The 18,260-nt window shown below is 32.6% G+C and overlaps 8 protein-coding genes across 8 annotated transcripts; 5 read left to right on the forward strand and 3 right to left on the reverse strand.

Annotated features, from left to right (window-relative positions):
• Positions 1-695: 695 nt before the first annotated feature.
• TBLA0E00780 (uncharacterized protein) lies at positions 696-3,668 on the reverse strand (the record flags this gene model as incomplete). Its single annotated transcript, XM_004180610.1, has 1 exon — positions 696-3,668. The coding sequence occupies one exon, from the start codon at positions 3,666-3,668 to the stop codon at positions 696-698; it is 2,973 nt and encodes a 990-aa protein (XP_004180658.1).
• Positions 3,669-5,246: 1,578 nt separating this feature from the next.
• BET2 (Rab geranylgeranyltransferase BET2) lies at positions 5,247-6,200 on the forward strand (the record flags this gene model as incomplete). The annotated part of the gene is made up of 1 exon (XM_004180611.1): positions 5,247-6,200. The coding sequence occupies one exon, from the start codon at positions 5,247-5,249 to the stop codon at positions 6,198-6,200; it is 954 nt and encodes a 317-aa protein (XP_004180659.1).
• A 129-nt stretch (positions 6,201-6,329) lies between these two features.
• Positions 6,330-8,405, reverse strand: DPB2 (DNA polymerase epsilon noncatalytic subunit; the record flags this gene model as incomplete). The annotated part of the gene is made up of 1 exon (XM_004180612.1): positions 6,330-8,405. The coding sequence occupies one exon, from the start codon at positions 8,403-8,405 to the stop codon at positions 6,330-6,332; it is 2,076 nt and encodes a 691-aa protein (XP_004180660.1).
• Positions 8,406-9,191: 786 nt separating this feature from the next.
• Positions 9,192-9,977, forward strand: TBLA0E00810 (uncharacterized protein; the record flags this gene model as incomplete). Its single annotated transcript, XM_004180613.1, has 1 exon — positions 9,192-9,977. The coding sequence occupies one exon, from the start codon at positions 9,192-9,194 to the stop codon at positions 9,975-9,977; it is 786 nt and encodes a 261-aa protein (XP_004180661.1).
• Positions 9,978-10,700: 723 nt separating this feature from the next.
• TBLA0E00820 (uncharacterized protein) lies at positions 10,701-11,477 on the forward strand (the record flags this gene model as incomplete). Its single annotated transcript, XM_004180614.1, has 1 exon — positions 10,701-11,477. One exon carries the CDS (start codon positions 10,701-10,703, stop codon positions 11,475-11,477), a length of 777 nt encoding a protein of 258 aa, XP_004180662.1.
• Positions 11,478-12,801: 1,324 nt separating this feature from the next.
• On the forward strand, positions 12,802-14,046 carry CSA1 (Csa1p; the record flags this gene model as incomplete). Its single annotated transcript, XM_004180615.1, has 1 exon — positions 12,802-14,046. The coding sequence occupies one exon, from the start codon at positions 12,802-12,804 to the stop codon at positions 14,044-14,046; it is 1,245 nt and encodes a 414-aa protein (XP_004180663.1).
• A 385-nt stretch (positions 14,047-14,431) lies between these two features.
• On the forward strand, positions 14,432-15,721 carry VPS4 (AAA family ATPase VPS4; the record flags this gene model as incomplete). Its single annotated transcript, XM_004180616.1, has 1 exon — positions 14,432-15,721. One exon carries the CDS (start codon positions 14,432-14,434, stop codon positions 15,719-15,721), a length of 1,290 nt encoding a protein of 429 aa, XP_004180664.1.
• A 783-nt stretch (positions 15,722-16,504) lies between these two features.
• TBLA0E00850 (uncharacterized protein) lies at positions 16,505-17,815 on the reverse strand (the record flags this gene model as incomplete). The annotated part of the gene is made up of 1 exon (XM_004180617.1): positions 16,505-17,815. The coding sequence occupies one exon, from the start codon at positions 17,813-17,815 to the stop codon at positions 16,505-16,507; it is 1,311 nt and encodes a 436-aa protein (XP_004180665.1).
• Positions 17,816-18,260: the final 445 nt, after the last annotated feature.

The following is an 18,260-nucleotide window of genomic DNA, read 5'->3' on the forward strand; positions in this document are numbered from 1 at the left end:
CATAGAAATATTCCTACCATTTTGGTCACTATTTACTTTTATAAGAAATATTTTTTTTTATATTTTTTGACCCAAAACGAATTGTTAGTTTCTTAACAAAAATATAAACACTACAAATATATCTGAAAGGTAGAATATACATAATTGTTAGAAATCTGTTAGAGCTGTAGCTTTATACTAATGGCTACTAAAGACTGAATATTGTCATAACTGTGGCTTTGTGCAACAACTAATAACTGTTAGTTATTTATGGTCTTTAAACAACAGTAGATATATTGTTTTAGGATAAAAGAGATTATAACATGAACACACGTCGCTAATAAAAACCCCAATTAGATAATTTATAGTCACCAACTGGAGTAAATCCTATAACTACTTCTAGCAACACAAAAAACATTTTGATATTACTCTCAAGGAGCAGAGACACTACTACGGTAGAAAAATTACATTTGTTTTATAAAATATTAGATTATATAAAGTCGATAATTATGTAAATCCTAGATAAGTGGTATTAAATTTTGCGTTACAATTGAGAAAGAAATAAAAACAGAATAATAAGTGTCAAAACAAAGCACTGACAGAAGAAGTAAAAAGGATGAACGAACAAGTTAGTTCCTTGTGATCAATCATAAATGTGATCACTGCTTGAATAATTTAAAAGAACAGAATTAGAATATCATAATAAATGAACTAGCTTAGATCAACATAAAAGCTGCACCAGCCAAACCCAAGAAAGATGGAATGACAAAGTTAGCAGCATTAGTTGCAACTAAGATAGAATGAGTTGAAGGATTTTCAGCTGGAGAAGAACCAGAAACAACTGGAGAAGCTTCGATATTCTTAGTTTGAACATTTGTGACGGAGCCAACTAATGTACCAGAAGAAGCAGTAAAAGTCTTACCACCAGTGGTAAAAGTAGTTGGTTGAGAAACAACGGTAGTGAAGTCATGGGTAGTGGCAACAGTTTGAACAGTAGCTGGAGCAGCTTCACTCTTTGGAGGTTCTTGTTTAGCAGTTTGAGTCTTTGGAGATTCTGGGTTAGCAGTTTGAGTCTTTGGAGATTCTGGGTTAGCAGTTTCAGTCTTTGGAGATTCTGGGTTAGCAGTTTCTTCACAAGAGTCACATTGGGTAATAGTAACAACACCTGGTTCAGAAGCAGTGTAAGTCTTACCACCAGTGGTAAATGTAGTTGGTTCTGGACAGTAGGTAGTGTAAACAGTTTGGTCACGCATAGAAGATTCAGTCTTTGGAGATTCTGGGTTAGCAGTTTCAGTCTTTGGAGTTTCTGGTTTAGCAGTTTCTTCACAAGAGTCACATTCGGTAATAGTAACAACACCTGGTTCAGTAACAGTGTAAGTCTTACTACCAGTAGTAAATGTGGTTGGTTCTGGACAGTAGGTAGTGTAAACAGTTTGATCATGGGTAGTAGTCTTGGTAACATTATCGCCTGTAACAGTGGTAGCAGGACCTTCACAAGAGTCACAGTTGGTTATAGTCAAAGTAGTTGGTTCAGTAACAGTGTAAGTCTTACCGCCAGTAGTAATTGTAGTTGGTTCTGGACAGTAGGTAGTGTAAACAGTTTGATCATGGGTAGTAGTCTTGGTAACATTATCGCCTGTAACGGTGGTAGCAGGACCTTCACAAGAGTCACAGTTGGTTATAGTCAAAGTAGTTGCTTCAGTAACAGTGTAAGTCTTACCACCAGTGGTGAAAATAGTTGGTTCTGGACAGTAAGTAGTGTAAACAGTTTGATCATGCGTGGTAGTCTTAGTAACATTCTCTTGAGTAACGGTGGTAGCAGGGCCTTCACAAGAGTCACATTCGGTAATAGTTACAACACCTGGTTCAGTAACAGTGTAAGTCTTACCACCAGTAGTGAAAGTCGTTGGTTCTGGACAGTAAGTGGTATATTCTGTAATAACTGTGTATTCAGTACTATCGAAAGTTTTGGTGAAAGGAGTAGAAGTTGAAACATCAGTAATTGAAACAGTATTACAATCACCATCACAGGTAGGTTGAGTGATAATAACAGTGGTATCCAAGGTCTGAGTAGAAGTGGCAGTTGTACAATGACCATTGTCATCACAAATAGTTTCAGTAGCAGTAACAGTAGTTTCCTTGGTTTCAGTAGCAGTAGTTTCTAATGTTTCAGTAGCAGTAGCAGTCGTTTCCAAAGTCTTGGTGGTGGTAGCGGTTGTACAATGACCATTATCGTCACAAATAGTTTCAGTAGCAGTAACAGTAGTTTCCAAGGTTTCGGTAGCAGTAGTTTCCAAGGTTTCAGTAGCAGTAGTTTCTAATGTTTCAGTTTCGGTGGCAGTCGTTTCCAAAGTCTTGGTGGTGGTAGCGGTTGTACAATGACCATTACCGTCACAAATAGTTTCAGTAGCAGTAACAGTAGTTTCCTTGGTTTCAGTAGCAGTTGCTGTAGTTTCATAAGTCTTGGTAGTAGTAACAGTATTGGTGTCAGTAACAGAAGGCTTGTGGGATGGAGTGACAGAAGGCTTGTGGGATGGAGTGACAGAAGGCTTGTGGGATGGGGTGACAGAAGGCTTGTGGGATGGACCAACAGAAGGCTTGTGAGATGGACCAACAGAAGGCTTGTGGGATGGACCAACAGAAGGCTTGTGGGATGGACCAACAGAAGGCTTGTGAGATGGACCAACAGAAGGCTTGTGGGATGGACCAACAGAAGGCTTGTGGGATGGACCAACAGAAGGCTTGTGGGATGGACCAACGGAAGGCTTGTGGGATGGACCAACAGAAGGTTCCAACGAAGAAGGAGATGGTGTCCAAGAAGGTTCACCTGAAGGCTTATATGAAGGATCCCAAGAAGTTTCATCCGAAGTTTTAGGAGAGGAGGTATAGGAAGGACTCCATGAACCATCCGAAGATGTGAAGGAAGGATTCCATGAAGGAGTTTCTGATGATGTATAGGAAGAACTCCAAGTAGGAGCTTCTGAAGTCTGGGAAGTACCTACAGATGGCTTATGAGTTGGACCAACTGAAGGTTTTTTGGAAGGACCAGCAGAAGGTTTACGAGAAGGAGTAGGAGTTGGCTTACCAGGTGTAGGTGCTGATTGAGAAGGTTTACGAGAAGGAGTAGGAGTTGGCTTACCAGGTGTAGGTGCTGATTGAGAAGGTTTACGAGAAGGAGTAGGAGTTGGCTTACCAGGTGTAGGTGCTGATTGAGAAGGTTTACGAGAAGGAGTAGGGGTGGGCTTAGCAGAAGACTTATGGAAAGGGGTAGCAGAAGCACTACTATCCGAAGCAGATGGCTCATTGGAAACAACAGATGCAGGTACACCAGAAGCAGCAGGAGCCGAAACAGCAGGGGAAGCAGGAGTGGATACAGCAGCAGATGGAGAAGAAGGTCCGTTCGAAGATGCAGGAGGTATACCAGAAGAAGCAGGAGCCGAAACAGCAGGGGAAGCAGGAGTGGATACAGCAGCAGATGCAGAAGAAGGTCCGTTCGAAGATGCAGGAGGTACAGCAGCAGATGATTCATCTGAAGATTTAGAAGACTCATCCGAAGGCTTCCAAACAGCAGGTGGAGCAACAGAGCTCAACTGAGAAGAAGCTGTAACGGAAGAAGTCGAGTTGGTAACGACTTCAGCGAATGCAGTAGATGCAGCTGCTGCCAAAAATACAGTGGAAGAGACCTTCATTTCTAATTAAGTTTTATTAAGCGAGAGTAAAAGAAAAATAAATGTTTTTCTTGTTGGATAGTTATTTGTAATTTAAGATTGAATGGAAAGAAGTGGAAATTATTGATTAATGAAATTAGTTAGCCATTTATATACTTAGATTTTTTTGACTTCATTTCTAATTTTAGTTGAGATTCAATTTTACAAACTCCTATCTGTTAACTGTTAGGTCGAGTACTAGACTAATTCATAAAAACACAAGTTTCTTACAGGCTCTAATGACTTTTGTGACAGGTGTGCAAGATCTATTACACACATTCTAACATGCTTTTGGCAAGAAAGTTCGAAGAGTGCACATTTGGATATTCTAGGAAAACAAGCCGATAGGTTTACAAGTTAGAAGTTACTGAATCAAGTGTATAAGAATGTTTCAGTAAGGGAATTTTTAAGATGGCGGTAAAGACTTATCCAGTGTGAGGCTCACCAGGTACACATAATAGGAAACATTACCTACGGACAATAAGGTCGCGTCTGTAATTGGAATTTGGCTGTAGCTCTTTAACAACGTGCAAAAAAGACTCAATCATATTAATAGTAAAACAAATTATTTTTGGCACTTCTACAGACTCAGTTATCACTGATTCTTTTCAGTAATACTTAATCTCCTAATGGCTCAATTTTTACTAGTTGACTGTCACAGCTCTGCTAGCGTATACCTATATTGCATTTGATACTTTCATTGATAGAACTTTATCTGGTATCAATGGTATCGAAAGAATGTGACAATATCTGTATCGGGACACTCCGTGGAAGGCCCCAGTAGAAAAAGGATGGGGTCTTGGAACCTGAAACTTTCTATCACTGGAGCAACCGCTTTTAACATTTCAAACTTAGTGTGTCCTGAATTCAATGACGACACTCTGGCTACTTTAACCTAAAGCGTCTGAAGAAAAGGATGGTGTGAATTCCAGCATTCACACTAAACATGAATTCTAGATCCCCATAAACCTGCAGATTTACCAATATGGAAGTACACAATAATAGTGGCCATCTTTGCTACTCTGTCAATACTGGTATCAGGCATACTATAGATGGTTCTACAGTTAGTCAAAATATCTGTGTTAAACAAAGGTTTCCCGTTATTGTAATGAAGAATTTGATGTTGAGATCTCAAACAATCCATCTGATATTTCACGGACTATTTTCCGTACCGAGTGATTCACTGGGATTTCTCGGCATACGTCTTTTGGACAAGTATGTTATTAATAGAAAAAGAAAAAAGGTTTGATTCAGATACACACACAAGAAAAGTATTACGTTTCTTCATAAAAAGTTGTTGTTTAATTGGGAAACAGGACACCTCATAGTTAGACTACTTTGAATTCTATCGTTTATTGTCTAGCTTTCCTATTATTGTTACTGTCATAGGGGAAGTCTATACTGTATCTACTAATAATATAATAGGGTTTCCTTTACTCTTAATAATTGTAGTCTTAAAAACTTTTTTTTCTTTTTATTAGAAAAAATAAAGAATAATAAAAAAACTCAAAACAAAAAAAATATTATAAACAATCAATTCAATTGTTACGATATCACAAAATGTCCATTATCCATAAAGAATTACATGTTAAATATATTCAACAGTTGAATACTCAGCCAGACCACTTGGAGCATTGGCTAACAGAACATTTACGACTAAATGGGATTTATTGGGGTATTACAGCTCTGACATTACTAGATAGAATTGACGCACTTCCCAGGGACGAAATTATAAAGTTTGTATTGTCGTGCTTTGATGAAAATTCTGGTACTTTTGCACCATACCCGGGACACGATGGTCATATGTTAGCCACTCTCAGTGGTGTACAAATACTAGCTATCTATGATAGTATAGACTCTTTGACAAATGAACAGATTGAGAGCATAGTTAAGTTTGTTGTCACCAACCAATTGGAGGACGGGTCTTTCCAAGGTGATCAATTTGGTGAAGTTGATACAAGATTTATCTATAATGGTTTAGCCACTTTGAAATTGTTAGGCCGTCTCACTGATAATATCGTAGATTCAGCAGTAGATTATATTAAACGTTGTAGAAATTTTGATGGGGGTTATGGATTATGCATTGGTGCAGAATCTCATTCAGCTCAAGTTTTCACTTGTTTAGGCGCCTTAGCATTAACCGGTAAACTTGATACTATATTGACCAAAGACGAGCAAGAACAAACTGCTTGGTGGTTATGTGAAAGACAAGTCAATGAAGGTGGATTTAATGGTAGACCTTCCAAGTTACCTGATGCTTGTTATTCATGGTGGGTAGGTGCTTCTCTAGCTATACTTGGCAAAATCGATTGGATTAATGGTGATGATTTAGAAAAATTTCTATTAAAGTGTCAAGATGAGGAAAGAGGTGGGTTTAGCGATAGACCTGGGAATGAAACTGATGTTTTCCATACAATTTTCTCATTAGCTGGATTAAGTTTAGTAGGAAAACAAGATTTGATGCCAATTGACCCTAAGTATTGTTTACCACCTTCTGTCACATGTAAATTATGATTTTTTTTCACTTGTCCCTTCCACTCTTTTTTCTTGCATTTTCAAACTAATATTAATATATTATCGTATATTTTACTCATTATATACAACATCTATAAACTGCATGCTATTATTGTATACTTAAACATTTTAAAAATTGATTTCTTGTTCTATACTACGACGTAATGAAGGGCTGTATTCAATATACCTGGCTCGTCTGTTATTGATAAAAGTGCCACTATTAATTACTTTACAACCGTTATATGTGACATCAAACTTATCACAAGATGAGTCACTTAATATTAATAATGATGGAATTGGATACATATTTAAACAAAAATCCAAATCCCATACAATAGGTCTAATATTCATTAAGAATGGTGAAAGATGGCCTTGATCAAGTAGCGTTTTCACTATCTTACGTGATTCTTTTAAATGTGAAGGTAATTTATCTATCGGAATATCATCATCACTTTTATCAATACTCAATTCCTGTTCCTTTATTTGTTTCTCCACTACAATAGGAAATTCAATATTGTGTCTTTTGAATCTATCCCTAAGATCATCCCTCATTATGATGATTTCTTGTGATAAATATGCTAATCGCATGGGATTAGTCCCCCAATATGTTTTTTTACAAATCCTATTAATCTTTGATTGGTATTCCTCTGGTATATTCCTTTGTGGTAAAGTAGTAGATGATCCCAATGAAACACTAGAACCCCAAGGATCATTGACACCTGGAATAAATATAAAGGTTGTAGTTGCAATTAAATTTTCAAATTGAGTTAATAATGTGGCTAAAGTATCAAAATTATTTTTATATTGTTCACTAGAACTTATTCTATGATTATTCATAGTAGCAAAAATCGGTTTTTGAGAGAATGAACCTAATAAGATTAACACAATTGGTGGATCTTCATTTAATTTTTCAAAAATTTTTTTCAACGCATCAAAAGTCTTTAATTCATCAAGAAACAAATCTCCACCAAGTATAACAAAAATATTATCGGTCAATTCTCTTTCTAAATAATGTAACCGGATTTTCAATTCATTATCTAATCTACTGATATAATTTACATTTGATTGTCCATGAACCCCTAATAAATCTAAATTACCAATGGCTTCCAATGTATTTAATCTTTTTTCTCCCGGAGGTTGTGTCATTGAAGTAACATGGAATGTATCACCTGCACTAAAATAAATCCCCTCAGCTATTACAATACACCCAGGGACATAATAAGTCCCATCAGTAGGAATTGTTTGAGATATATTTATTTCTATACTACCAGATGCATCTTCCATACACCATCTACCCCTTGGTGATTTATAAATCATACCCATGATTAAGAAATTCCTTCCATCTTGACCAATTAAATTCTTAATTGGAGTTATACTGACATTATTATCTATTGCATTTGTACTCTGTTGATTTAATTCATTATTCATTGCCACTATTGAACTTAAAGGATTAAAAGTATCTACATTTTGGAAATCTTCATTTCTCAACACTCTATCTTTTGTTAGGTTATATCTTGTCTTGAATAGATTTAATTTATCTTCAATATTGGGTAGGATTTTCTTTTTTTGTGATTGTGAATATCTAAATTGAGATTTTATTGGGTCATAAGTGAACTTTTGTTGATCCCAAGCACCAATTAGCTTAAAATAATCTTGCCAATCTAACTCAGTGGCTTGATCTTCCAACGATTGTATAGGCTCTCTAGATTCTTGGGATTCTTGAGGCTCTTGAGTAATGTTTATTGTATCTTGTGAATCCATATCTATTGGGAGTGAAGGTAAAGATGTATTTTGTAAGGGCATTTCATTGTCATCTTGATCTATATCCATATCATTGCCTCTTGGACCTAAATCTAACATGTTTAGCACATTTTTTTGTCTAGAATTTTTTTGAACATCTAATCTATTCAATTCTACTTTTTCTCTTTCTTTCATTTCTGTTATGACACCTTTAACACCAACATCGTCTACAAATAACCCCCTTTCTTGTTCTTTCCAAACTTGAGCAAATATTTCCAAGAATTCGAACATTTTGGGATTTCGTTTCCAATCCATTCCGAAATAGATACCAATATTTTTGCTTAACTCATTAAGACCATTGGATTTAATATTTAAACCATGCTTTTTTGATAGAATTCTATAAGCTAGTGGCCTAACCAAATTTGGTGGTACTTTTGCTGGCAAAACGGTACTTGAATTAAACATTTAGAGGTTTATACAAAAGGAAAGGGAAAAATAAAAAAAAAAAATTCTAACAGATTTAAATATTGCTTTAAATAGGCATCAATACCATGCGTTAAAAGAACCCTCTTTAATTGTGTGTCTATCACTTCTCTATATCTTTTTTCTTTCTTACTTTCTCTTTTTTTTTTTATTATTTTTTAATTTTTTCACTTTTTAGATTTGATGAGATTTACGCGTTTTGCAACTTCGCGTAATAATATATATAATAGAATAGTTGATAATAAATATTTTACTATTTAGTTTATTTTTACCAATTAGTAATGTATTCAGTAAGCAGTATCCATTGAAATATTACTTTATATTGCATTATTTTTCTTGAACTTTCAATTGATACACTCCTTTAGCTGCCGTGCAAAATGATCTACCTACAGTTCCGTGCGCAGTGATGCCAGCGTGTGCTTCAGCCTCACAAGAAAACAGCAGGTCACGTATTTCCTTCCACAAAAAGTAACTTTTCCTTCCCCGCTCTAGCGGCATTTCTGACAGCCTTACAATAGAAGATCCGGGCTATCGCATTTTGGTATTTTCAAGGGTTTTTGATAAATAGAAGTCAAGCGAAAAATGGTATCTAAAAAGTGGGGTAATTGTATTGACTTAAAATAAAAATATAACAAAATAGAATAAAAAAAAATAAATTTATAATCAAGTATAAAATTTTTCTTTACAATTAGACATTTCAAAAGTATAAATACACATAATAAAAATCTTTCCATATTTATCTATTATAATAGTAAGACTAGCTATACGATGTCCAATAGCAAGACCACTATACCCGGGTTCAAATTCTGTTTTAAAAGTCTTGAATATATCAATGACTTTAATGCAATACAGGAAAAATGTGATTTACCAATTGAACATTTTTATATTTTTTTTGTCTCTGATATCAGTGAATTGGTACGTTATACCTGTGGCACTGGCAGTTTCAAAGAAATTAAGAGTATAGCTATGAATATCGATGAAAAAGATCTTCATACATTACATGTGAGAGATATTAGTTTTTTATACGGTACAATCAATCGCCAAGGCCCAAAGAATGTTGGATTTATTGTTGACAAGTATTTATCAACAGATAAGAAGTTCTTCCGTGAATTTCTTCAGAAAATTAACAAGCAAAGAAAAGATCATATTTATTTCCTAAATTTCGTATATTTTTGGGATACGTTTATAATTAACTACCATATACATAACTTCAAAAACATGATTAAAATACTCTCTTGGGACAATTATCTGTTAAAGGATTACATCAACGGCATTAGCATCTTCTATGAGAAATACAAACTCCCCTATGAGAAATCTGTGTTTGGGAAGGAAGATGATGACATTTTCGAATCCACTATACTGTTCATTACTGAAGATATGGTTGAATACGATTCCATTACCAAACGTTTGATGCTATTATGTGATAGACATATTGATTTCATGACCGATACCTTAATATTCATGAAGAAAATTGACAAGTTTTTCGTACCAACCACATACCTCGCAGCGTTATTCGTTGCAGGACTGTTTGTCTATGCATTTTTCATACGTTGATTTGTATTATCATTACACATACTAGTCCTAATTATTCACTGATGCTTTCTTTTTTTAATCTTTTTTTTTGTCTTTCTCTCTCTGTTTTATAGTATTTCATATTCCCGCCCAGGGTTACAACCCTCACGATCCTCACAAAACCCTAATGACCCCCTAATAATATCCAAATTCGGCAAGAATACCGCTCACTTTCTTTTTTCAGTATCGCCCTTGCACCTCATAGTAAATTTTATTCTTTTTTATTTTATTTTATTTTATTTTTTGCCTATGAAAATGTTGAGCTGTCACTGACTATATTTTTCTGGCACCTTTCCAGCATTTTTTCTTAATTAGGTATGCGACACTTATTTTTTCGGCTCACAGATTATTGCTCCGGCTAAAAACGGAATCGCAAACGGGAATTAGGGCCCAACATATAAATTATTAATTATGAGAGCCTGGAATAAATAAATAACTAAGCTATTTGCATTTATCTATATATTTTCAAATAATGACATATAATAAATAAATCAATAATAAATCAATAATAATAAAAAAAATAAATAAAAAAGTTGGTAGTACAAGAAGGAACCTATAGGATTACCATTCAAAAATTGAAACAAATATTACTAAATAACTACAACAAACAAAATACAATAAAATAAAAGCAGTATAGACACACATATTTATAAGTACTACATTATTCCTTTTTTTTCTCTTTTTCTACACCTCCACATATCAAAGATGCAAGCCCCTGGGTTGAAATTTAGTTTTAAAAGTTTAGAACCAATTAATGATTTTAATGAGATTTATGAAAAGAGTGAATTACCAATCAATTATTTCTATGTATTCTTATTGAAGAATGAGAAGGAAATTTATAACTATATAGATTTTAATAAATTCAAATATAACAGGACGAAAAGTATGACGATAAGTATAGACCAACATTTTAAAAGAAATCCAATTGTAAAAGATTTAACCTTTTTATATGGTAATTATAAAGATAAAAACATTAGTTTTGTGATAGATAAGACAATTGCAGATAATCATACTTTTTTTGAAGATTTCATAAGTAAAAATAACACGCAAAGGAAAGATCATTTTTATTTTGATGATTTTATATATTTTTGGGAAACTTTTATTATGAATTATAATATTTATAATTTACAACAGATTTTGATTTCAGTCACTTTAAATAATAGACTAATGGATGGCTATGGCCCCGGTATAAGTGAATTCTTCACAAGAAGTAAATTGATCCCTCATGGAAAATCAATATTGAATAATAAAAACAAATATTCCAATGAATTTTTAGAGTCAATGATGGATTATGCATTAAATGATATGAAAGAATTTGTTAAACTCAATAGGAGATTCAAACCTCATTTCGAAAAATTCTCTCATAATTTAGACGATCAATTAAAATTCTGGGATAAACTAAGTCATTGGATGTTCCATATGACTTATTTACTTCTCATATTTGTAATTTGTTTAGGTGTCTACATCTTGGTCTCCTATTAATTCTCGCATTTACCAACATCCTCTACACCACCTCGCCCCCTTTTCCTCATTCACACTCATTTATAAAATAAATATATCATACATATTCGTTTTTAAGAAACAAGTTATATATTTTTTTTATTATTACATATTTTATACACAAGGTATTACAAGAAATCTTACTAAATATCAAGTGCAATTGCATGTTTACAAGTATTCAAACCATTCGTAATCTTCTCTGCACATAAGCTGACATTAATAATTTTTTTTTAAATCACAATAGAGAATAAAAAAACATTACTTTTTCAAACCATTATATTGGTGATCTCCAAAAAGATGCCATTATCTTTTTTTATTTTTTTTCTTTTCAATATATTTTTAAAAAGAGATACTGCATTTCTAGTATTGCTTTAACAATTGAGAAACAAAAAAAAGTAAGATACTCTTTTCTTCACAATCGTGACAATGGCATTTTTTAGAGAAAAACCAATGTTTATGTTGGTTAGTTTTATTAGTTTCTTCATAATTGAGCATAAAAGTTACTGACTAAAGAAAAAAATTATCTAATTTTGGCAATTTTTAGTTAGAAATTCTACAGTAAAGCTCACCAAAGCACTTTAGAATGGCTCGATTATTTTGAGGAACAGAAAACTTATCTCAAGATCTTAGTGCTAATTTATATAAGATTTTTTTTATTTCCTAAGGATTTTCCGTGCCTATTTTCATATCCCTTTTTCCATTCAAGCTTTAACAGTAAATAAACTTCAAAAATAACACTAGAAAAAGGAAACTTAGACGCGTACCAGTATTTGTTTTATTTTATTTTCCTTATTGTTTATTTTTCTACTAGATTATTCCATCAATTAAAATAATCACGTCCTTTAAGAGAGTCTTATGACATTTAGTTGTTCTAATTTAACCAAATTAAAATTGAAATCTATACACTACAACCAGGTGATCTCGTTCATTTGCAAATTATAATATTCAAATAGTTACCAGATTAGAATAAGTTTTCAAGTTGTAATGAGATAAAACTTTGAAACTTGGTAACATACTGAAAAAAAAATGCTAATGAAAACTTAAGCTTTAGCATCACAAACATTTATCCCTCTTGATTATCGTTACTTTCTAATATATTTTAAATAAACTTTATCACTTTTCATTGTAAAATGCACAACGCGGGAATCGAAACGCGTAATTTTTGAAACCTCATCTGAAATTCGAAATTTAAAACTATAAATCATTAAATAGTAAATAAATAATCTCCACAGATTGATAATTTCTTTCTCAAGGTATTTCATATTCAGTAAGGATACAATTACTACTGAAGAAAAAAAGGCTTAATATGTTTGATTCTGTTCAAAAATTGGTTACTGATTTGTTTAATTCAGGAGACAATTATGAACGTAAACATAGAAGAGATCCAAGAAAAGTTGATTATGGAAACTTAAATGATATTAAAGCAAGAAGCCGATATTTTCCCAAATCGAGCCATAGACCAAGTTCCAATAATATCAGTAATACTAGGAATAATACAATACCAAACAGAATTGATAGAGTTAAATTCGAAGATTTTCAAAATGATTCTCGTTCAAAATCAATAAAAAGGTCATCCAACAAAAACTCCAAAAATTATGTAACTGATAAACATAGAAACCTTTTAACACATAACCATGATAAAATACCAACATTAAAAAGAAAACAATTAAAAACAAGGAAGTTGCATAATTATTTTTTGAAAAAATCAAGTTTATATTCAATTTGGGAATTTATTCTCCAGATATTTTCCAATGATGCTCATGATCTGAAATCAATAAGAAACACTAGCAAACCTCTAATAGAGTCACCGGATATATCAACAAGCAATGATAAGCTTATTAGGGATAGAATAGGTAGAAGCCAAGCATTTAGAAATAAGATCCAGGAATTCAAAAAAAAGGATCGTACTTCTTCGAAACAACAGCCTAAAAGGCTACGTAAAAGACTTCCAATAAATATAGATAGCGCACGATTATTAAGAAACCCTCCAATTTCTAAAAAAACCCATAATACTACCATTCCATATAACGAAGATAATTTAACATTAAATAATAAATATTTTGATGAAGTTAATCAATTAAAGAGGAAAATCAAAAAATTAGCATCCGAATTAGAAAATAAAGATTCTGAATTAGAAAAGATTAGAATACAGTTAAAGTTTGCCAATGAAAAAAATCAATTAAGAGAAGACTTGCTAGACGATGCAAAACTAGATAATGGCTACCTAATATCGCGTAGACAGATTAAAAATTTAGAAAAGCAAAATGTGAAACCAAAAGAAGAACTAATATACTCACCAGTAAGGATTCCTAATCCCAAGTATACTTCTAGTCCCATGAATAAACCTGGCACTTATGACTCTAACCCTTTTAATTACATTGGTGAACCCAAAACACCTTATCTTTATGATAAATACCGTAAATTACCTGAAACTGAACAATTAAACAAATTACAAATACAAGAAACAATACCATCCAATGACAATGACTCCGGTGAAGATATATCTTTGTCCCCTGTCGCAGTTGATATTTCCAAGTATTCTTCTCATTAATTGCATTCTATCTAATAAATTTTTTTTACCCGGCTACTAGCGCTACCGGGAAAGGAGGAGGCCTTTTTCCATTCTTCGAGATTTCAAGAATTTGTGAAAAATCGAATTTTTTTTGCAAAATAGTAAGTTACCCAATGAACCCTTTAATAATCTAAAAATAAGCTAGTCTTACCCGTATAGTTATTCCAAAATTAGCTTTTAATTAAATATCTTGCATATTGTATGATCAATTTTTTTTTTTTTAGTATTAATAGCATTGTAATATATTTGTATCATAATATCAACTATTAGGATAAAAATTAAATAATCGCGTACTCAAATTTTTCAAAAAACTTCAAAAAAAACATATAGATAAGTAAACTGCTATACATATAAACTAATATTCATGAGTACGGGTGATTTTTTAACTAAGGGAATCGAATTAATTCAAAAAGCCATTGATCTTGATACTGCTTCTGAATATGAACAAGCGTATACGGCCTATTACAATGGCTTAGATTATTTGATGCTAGCTTTAAAATATGAAAAAAATCCAAAATCAAAAGATCTTATAAGGGCTAAAGTCACCGAATATTTAAACAGAGCTGAACAATTAAAAAAGCATTTAGATAACGAAACAGCCAATGGAGTGCAAAATGCCTCAAATAAGGATTCCGCTAATGCTAAAAAAGTTTCTAACGATGATGATACTGAAGATACAAAGAAGTTAAAGGGAGCATTATCTGCTGCAATTTTGACTGAAAAACCGAATGTTAGATGGGAAGATGTAGCAGGTCTAGATAGTGCAAAGGAAGCTTTGAAAGAGGCTGTAATATTGCCGGTAAAATTCCCCCATTTGTTTAAGGGCAATCGGAAACCTACAACTGGTATTCTATTATATGGGCCTCCAGGGACAGGTAAATCTTACTTGGCAAAGGCGGTTGCAACTGAGGCAAATTCTACCTTTTTCAGTATTAGTTCATCCGATTTAGTCTCTAAATGGATGGGTGAATCTGAAAGATTAGTTAAGAATCTATTCAATATGGCTCGTGAAAATAAACCTTCAATTATATTTATTGATGAAGTTGATGCATTGACGGGCCAGAGAGGTGAAGGTGAAAGTGAAGCATCCAGAAGAATTAAAACAGAATTACTAGTTCAAATGAATGGGGTAGGTAATGATTCACAAGGTGTTCTGATTCTAGGTGCCACTAATATCCCATGGCAATTAGATAGTGCTATTAGAAGAAGATTTGAAAAAAGAATTTATATCCCATTACCTGATCTGTCAGCAAGGACAACAATGTTTGAGATTAATGTAAGTGATACTCCCTGCACTCTTTCGAAAGAAGATTATAGAATGTTAGGCCAAATGACTGAAGGTTATTCAGGTAGTGATATCGCTGTTGCTGTCAAAGATGCATTAATGGAACCGGTTAGAAAAATTCAGAGTGCTACACATTTCAAAGATTTGTCCGATGATTCTGATAAACGCCGACTAACACCCTGTTCACCAGGTGATAAGAATGCCATTGAAATGAGTTGGACGGAAATTGAAGCAGATGAATTACAAGAACCAGATTTGACGATTAAAGACTTTTTAAAAGCAATCAAAAGATCAAGACCCACTGTGAATGAAGAAGACTTACGTAAACAAGAAGAGTTTACAAAGGATTTTGGACAGGAAGGTAATTAATTGGGCAAGACATGCTCTCTTCTCTCTTTACGACATGATAATATTATTATATTTTGCCTATAAATAAATATAAGTATTTTTGCATATATGTATTTTTTTTTAAAGATTTTTTATCCTTATTTGGGCGTAGTAATCTTAACTCCAAGACATTGCTTCATGTGCAGCTGAACATTCATAATATATTATTCAATATTTAGTTCTAGAAATCTTTTGCCATACAACAACACAACATAGTATAGCTACTTAAAAGAAAACGATATAAAATAAGAAAGTCTTAATTATTTTATGGTATTAAGTATTATAAAATTAATTATATACTCCAAAAAGGAATTAATAAAATGATAATTATTTTTCATTTTTTAGAAAATTTGTTTGGCTTGAATTATTGAATTATTGAATTTTTATAAATATGCAATGAGAATATATTTATAACAAATCTGAAACACAAATGTATAATAACTGAAAGACAAAAAGACAACCGTTCGTAAAAAAGTGGCAATGACAGAATGGTGGCAATAGTAACGATGTAAATTGAATTGAATTAAATTGAATTTAAAAAAGGTTAAAAGGAAATGAAATAATGACGTAAAATAATAGGCTAAAGTAAATGAGTAATAATAAAGGACTAAAGAAATGAATAAAACCGAAAAAAATACCATGATAAAATAATATTGAATTGAATAGAGTCAAATGATGCAGATGCGAACATGTAGAACTTTAACCCAATTTTTTAAAAAAATCAGCAATAAATTCTACGCTAATAAATATTGATAGACGGCCAATTTAAGCCTGCTCTACTTTTGATGTCTTTTGAATGGTTAAATTTTTCTTTTTCTCAATTTTTAATTGATTAATTATATTAGACCATACTAACAGGATTTCTTTACAGTCTGGGTGAAACTCAGCCAAAGATTCTGTATTTCCAATTACTTTAAATAATTTATGCAATTTACTCGTTCTAAGGGAATCAATATCGAAAACAGGTGGATTATTGTTTAAATTCTTTTTAATTCGTTTAAACAATGTATGTGCTTCTCTCAGGTCATCATCAGTTGGATTATCTTCTCTTTGAACTAATAATTTTTGAATTTTGCTGCGTAGTAATAAAGTTATTTCCATTTTTTTGGAGCTATCTAACATTCCTTTTTTCTTTGAATGGATGTTACCATTATTATGTTCAGTTTCTGTTGTGTCCATATTAGAATTAGTTAAACTTGATACTGTATCTGGACTAGATGCTGCGGTAGAGTTTGAAACTGAAACTGAATTTGATTTGGAGCTTGTATCTGAGATTGAAGTTGAAGGTGATGCTATATGCTCGTCAGATTGGGGCTTGTCAACAGTAATTATATGAGGTGCAAGACTCATATCATTGGGATCACTATCAGAACGTTCAGATTTTGTGCTAAGGGTTTTTAATTTCTTCTTTTTAGAAAGTCCATTCATCGTTTCTACATTTCCATCTGTAGATGAACTTTTGGCATCATCAGCACCGTCATCATCATTGTTGTCGTCATCTGTTTTATTAGATTTTTCAAGTTTTCTTTTCTTGGTTGCAACCCCTTTTATTGTACCCGGATGGGTGCTATGTGAATCATTATCATTTATTTTATTTTTTTTATCTTTAGTAGAAGATTTCTTTTGAGTTAATTTTTCCTTTTTTTGTATCAATCTTCTTCTATTTATCCCAATAAATGGATCTTCCCCACTTTCTATCTCATTTCCTTCCTCCTTCTCTAAATCCTCTAAACGATCTTCTTCAGTGCAACGTTGAATAATGAAATTGTTTAAATTTCTGAATTCATCTGCATCTCTATAAGCCTCTATTAAAGTCTCATTAATACTTGTCTTTTTCAAATGATTATTATTTAAAAACTCTTCTATATCTTTCTTTGTCAATGGTTCTAATCTGCTTGGAGATGCCCATGAATAAGTTAGATCATTAAAGAAGCAGACACATATTTTATTTGGCTTTCGTTCTCGATAAACATCTTTACCTAACAGACGTTGTGGGAAAACAATTGCTGGCCATTTTGGATATGATGCAACTTTACAAAGCACTAGGTCACCTGTTTTGAAATCTATACCTGACATTAATCTTAGATTAACTCTTTGTTCTTCTAATATTATGTTATAATAAGAATAATTTCTGTATTTTTTGTAGATCACGAAATGCTTCTTTTATGTGTTCTTCTTTGGTAACGGTGAATATAAAAAAATGCAGGGTAAACCTCGATCAATTTTCTAAACTAAACTTGGTGTTATAAGTTTAAGACCTTTCTGCTTCTGAGGCAATTAGAGACTTCTGCAGTAATATGCTGTTTTGCTATGATAAAGTTTGTATCCTATTAAATTGTTTTATAGATCTCCATTTTTTCACTGTTTTGTTTAGCAAGCGAAAAAATAGTGCCAATACCATTTACCCGGCAACCAAGAAAACCTACACCACCATATTTTAGACAGGTCGAAGGCACTAGAATAGACGATATAAGCTTTATTCATAAATATTTTGAATAAATTGATCTTCATTATTTGTTAT

The sequence above is a fragment of the Henningerozyma blattae genome, chromosome 5 (assembly GCF_000315915.1).
Source record: "Henningerozyma blattae CBS 6284 chromosome 5, complete genome".
NCBI classification, from domain to species: domain Eukaryota; kingdom Fungi; phylum Ascomycota; class Saccharomycetes; order Saccharomycetales; family Saccharomycetaceae; genus Henningerozyma; species Henningerozyma blattae.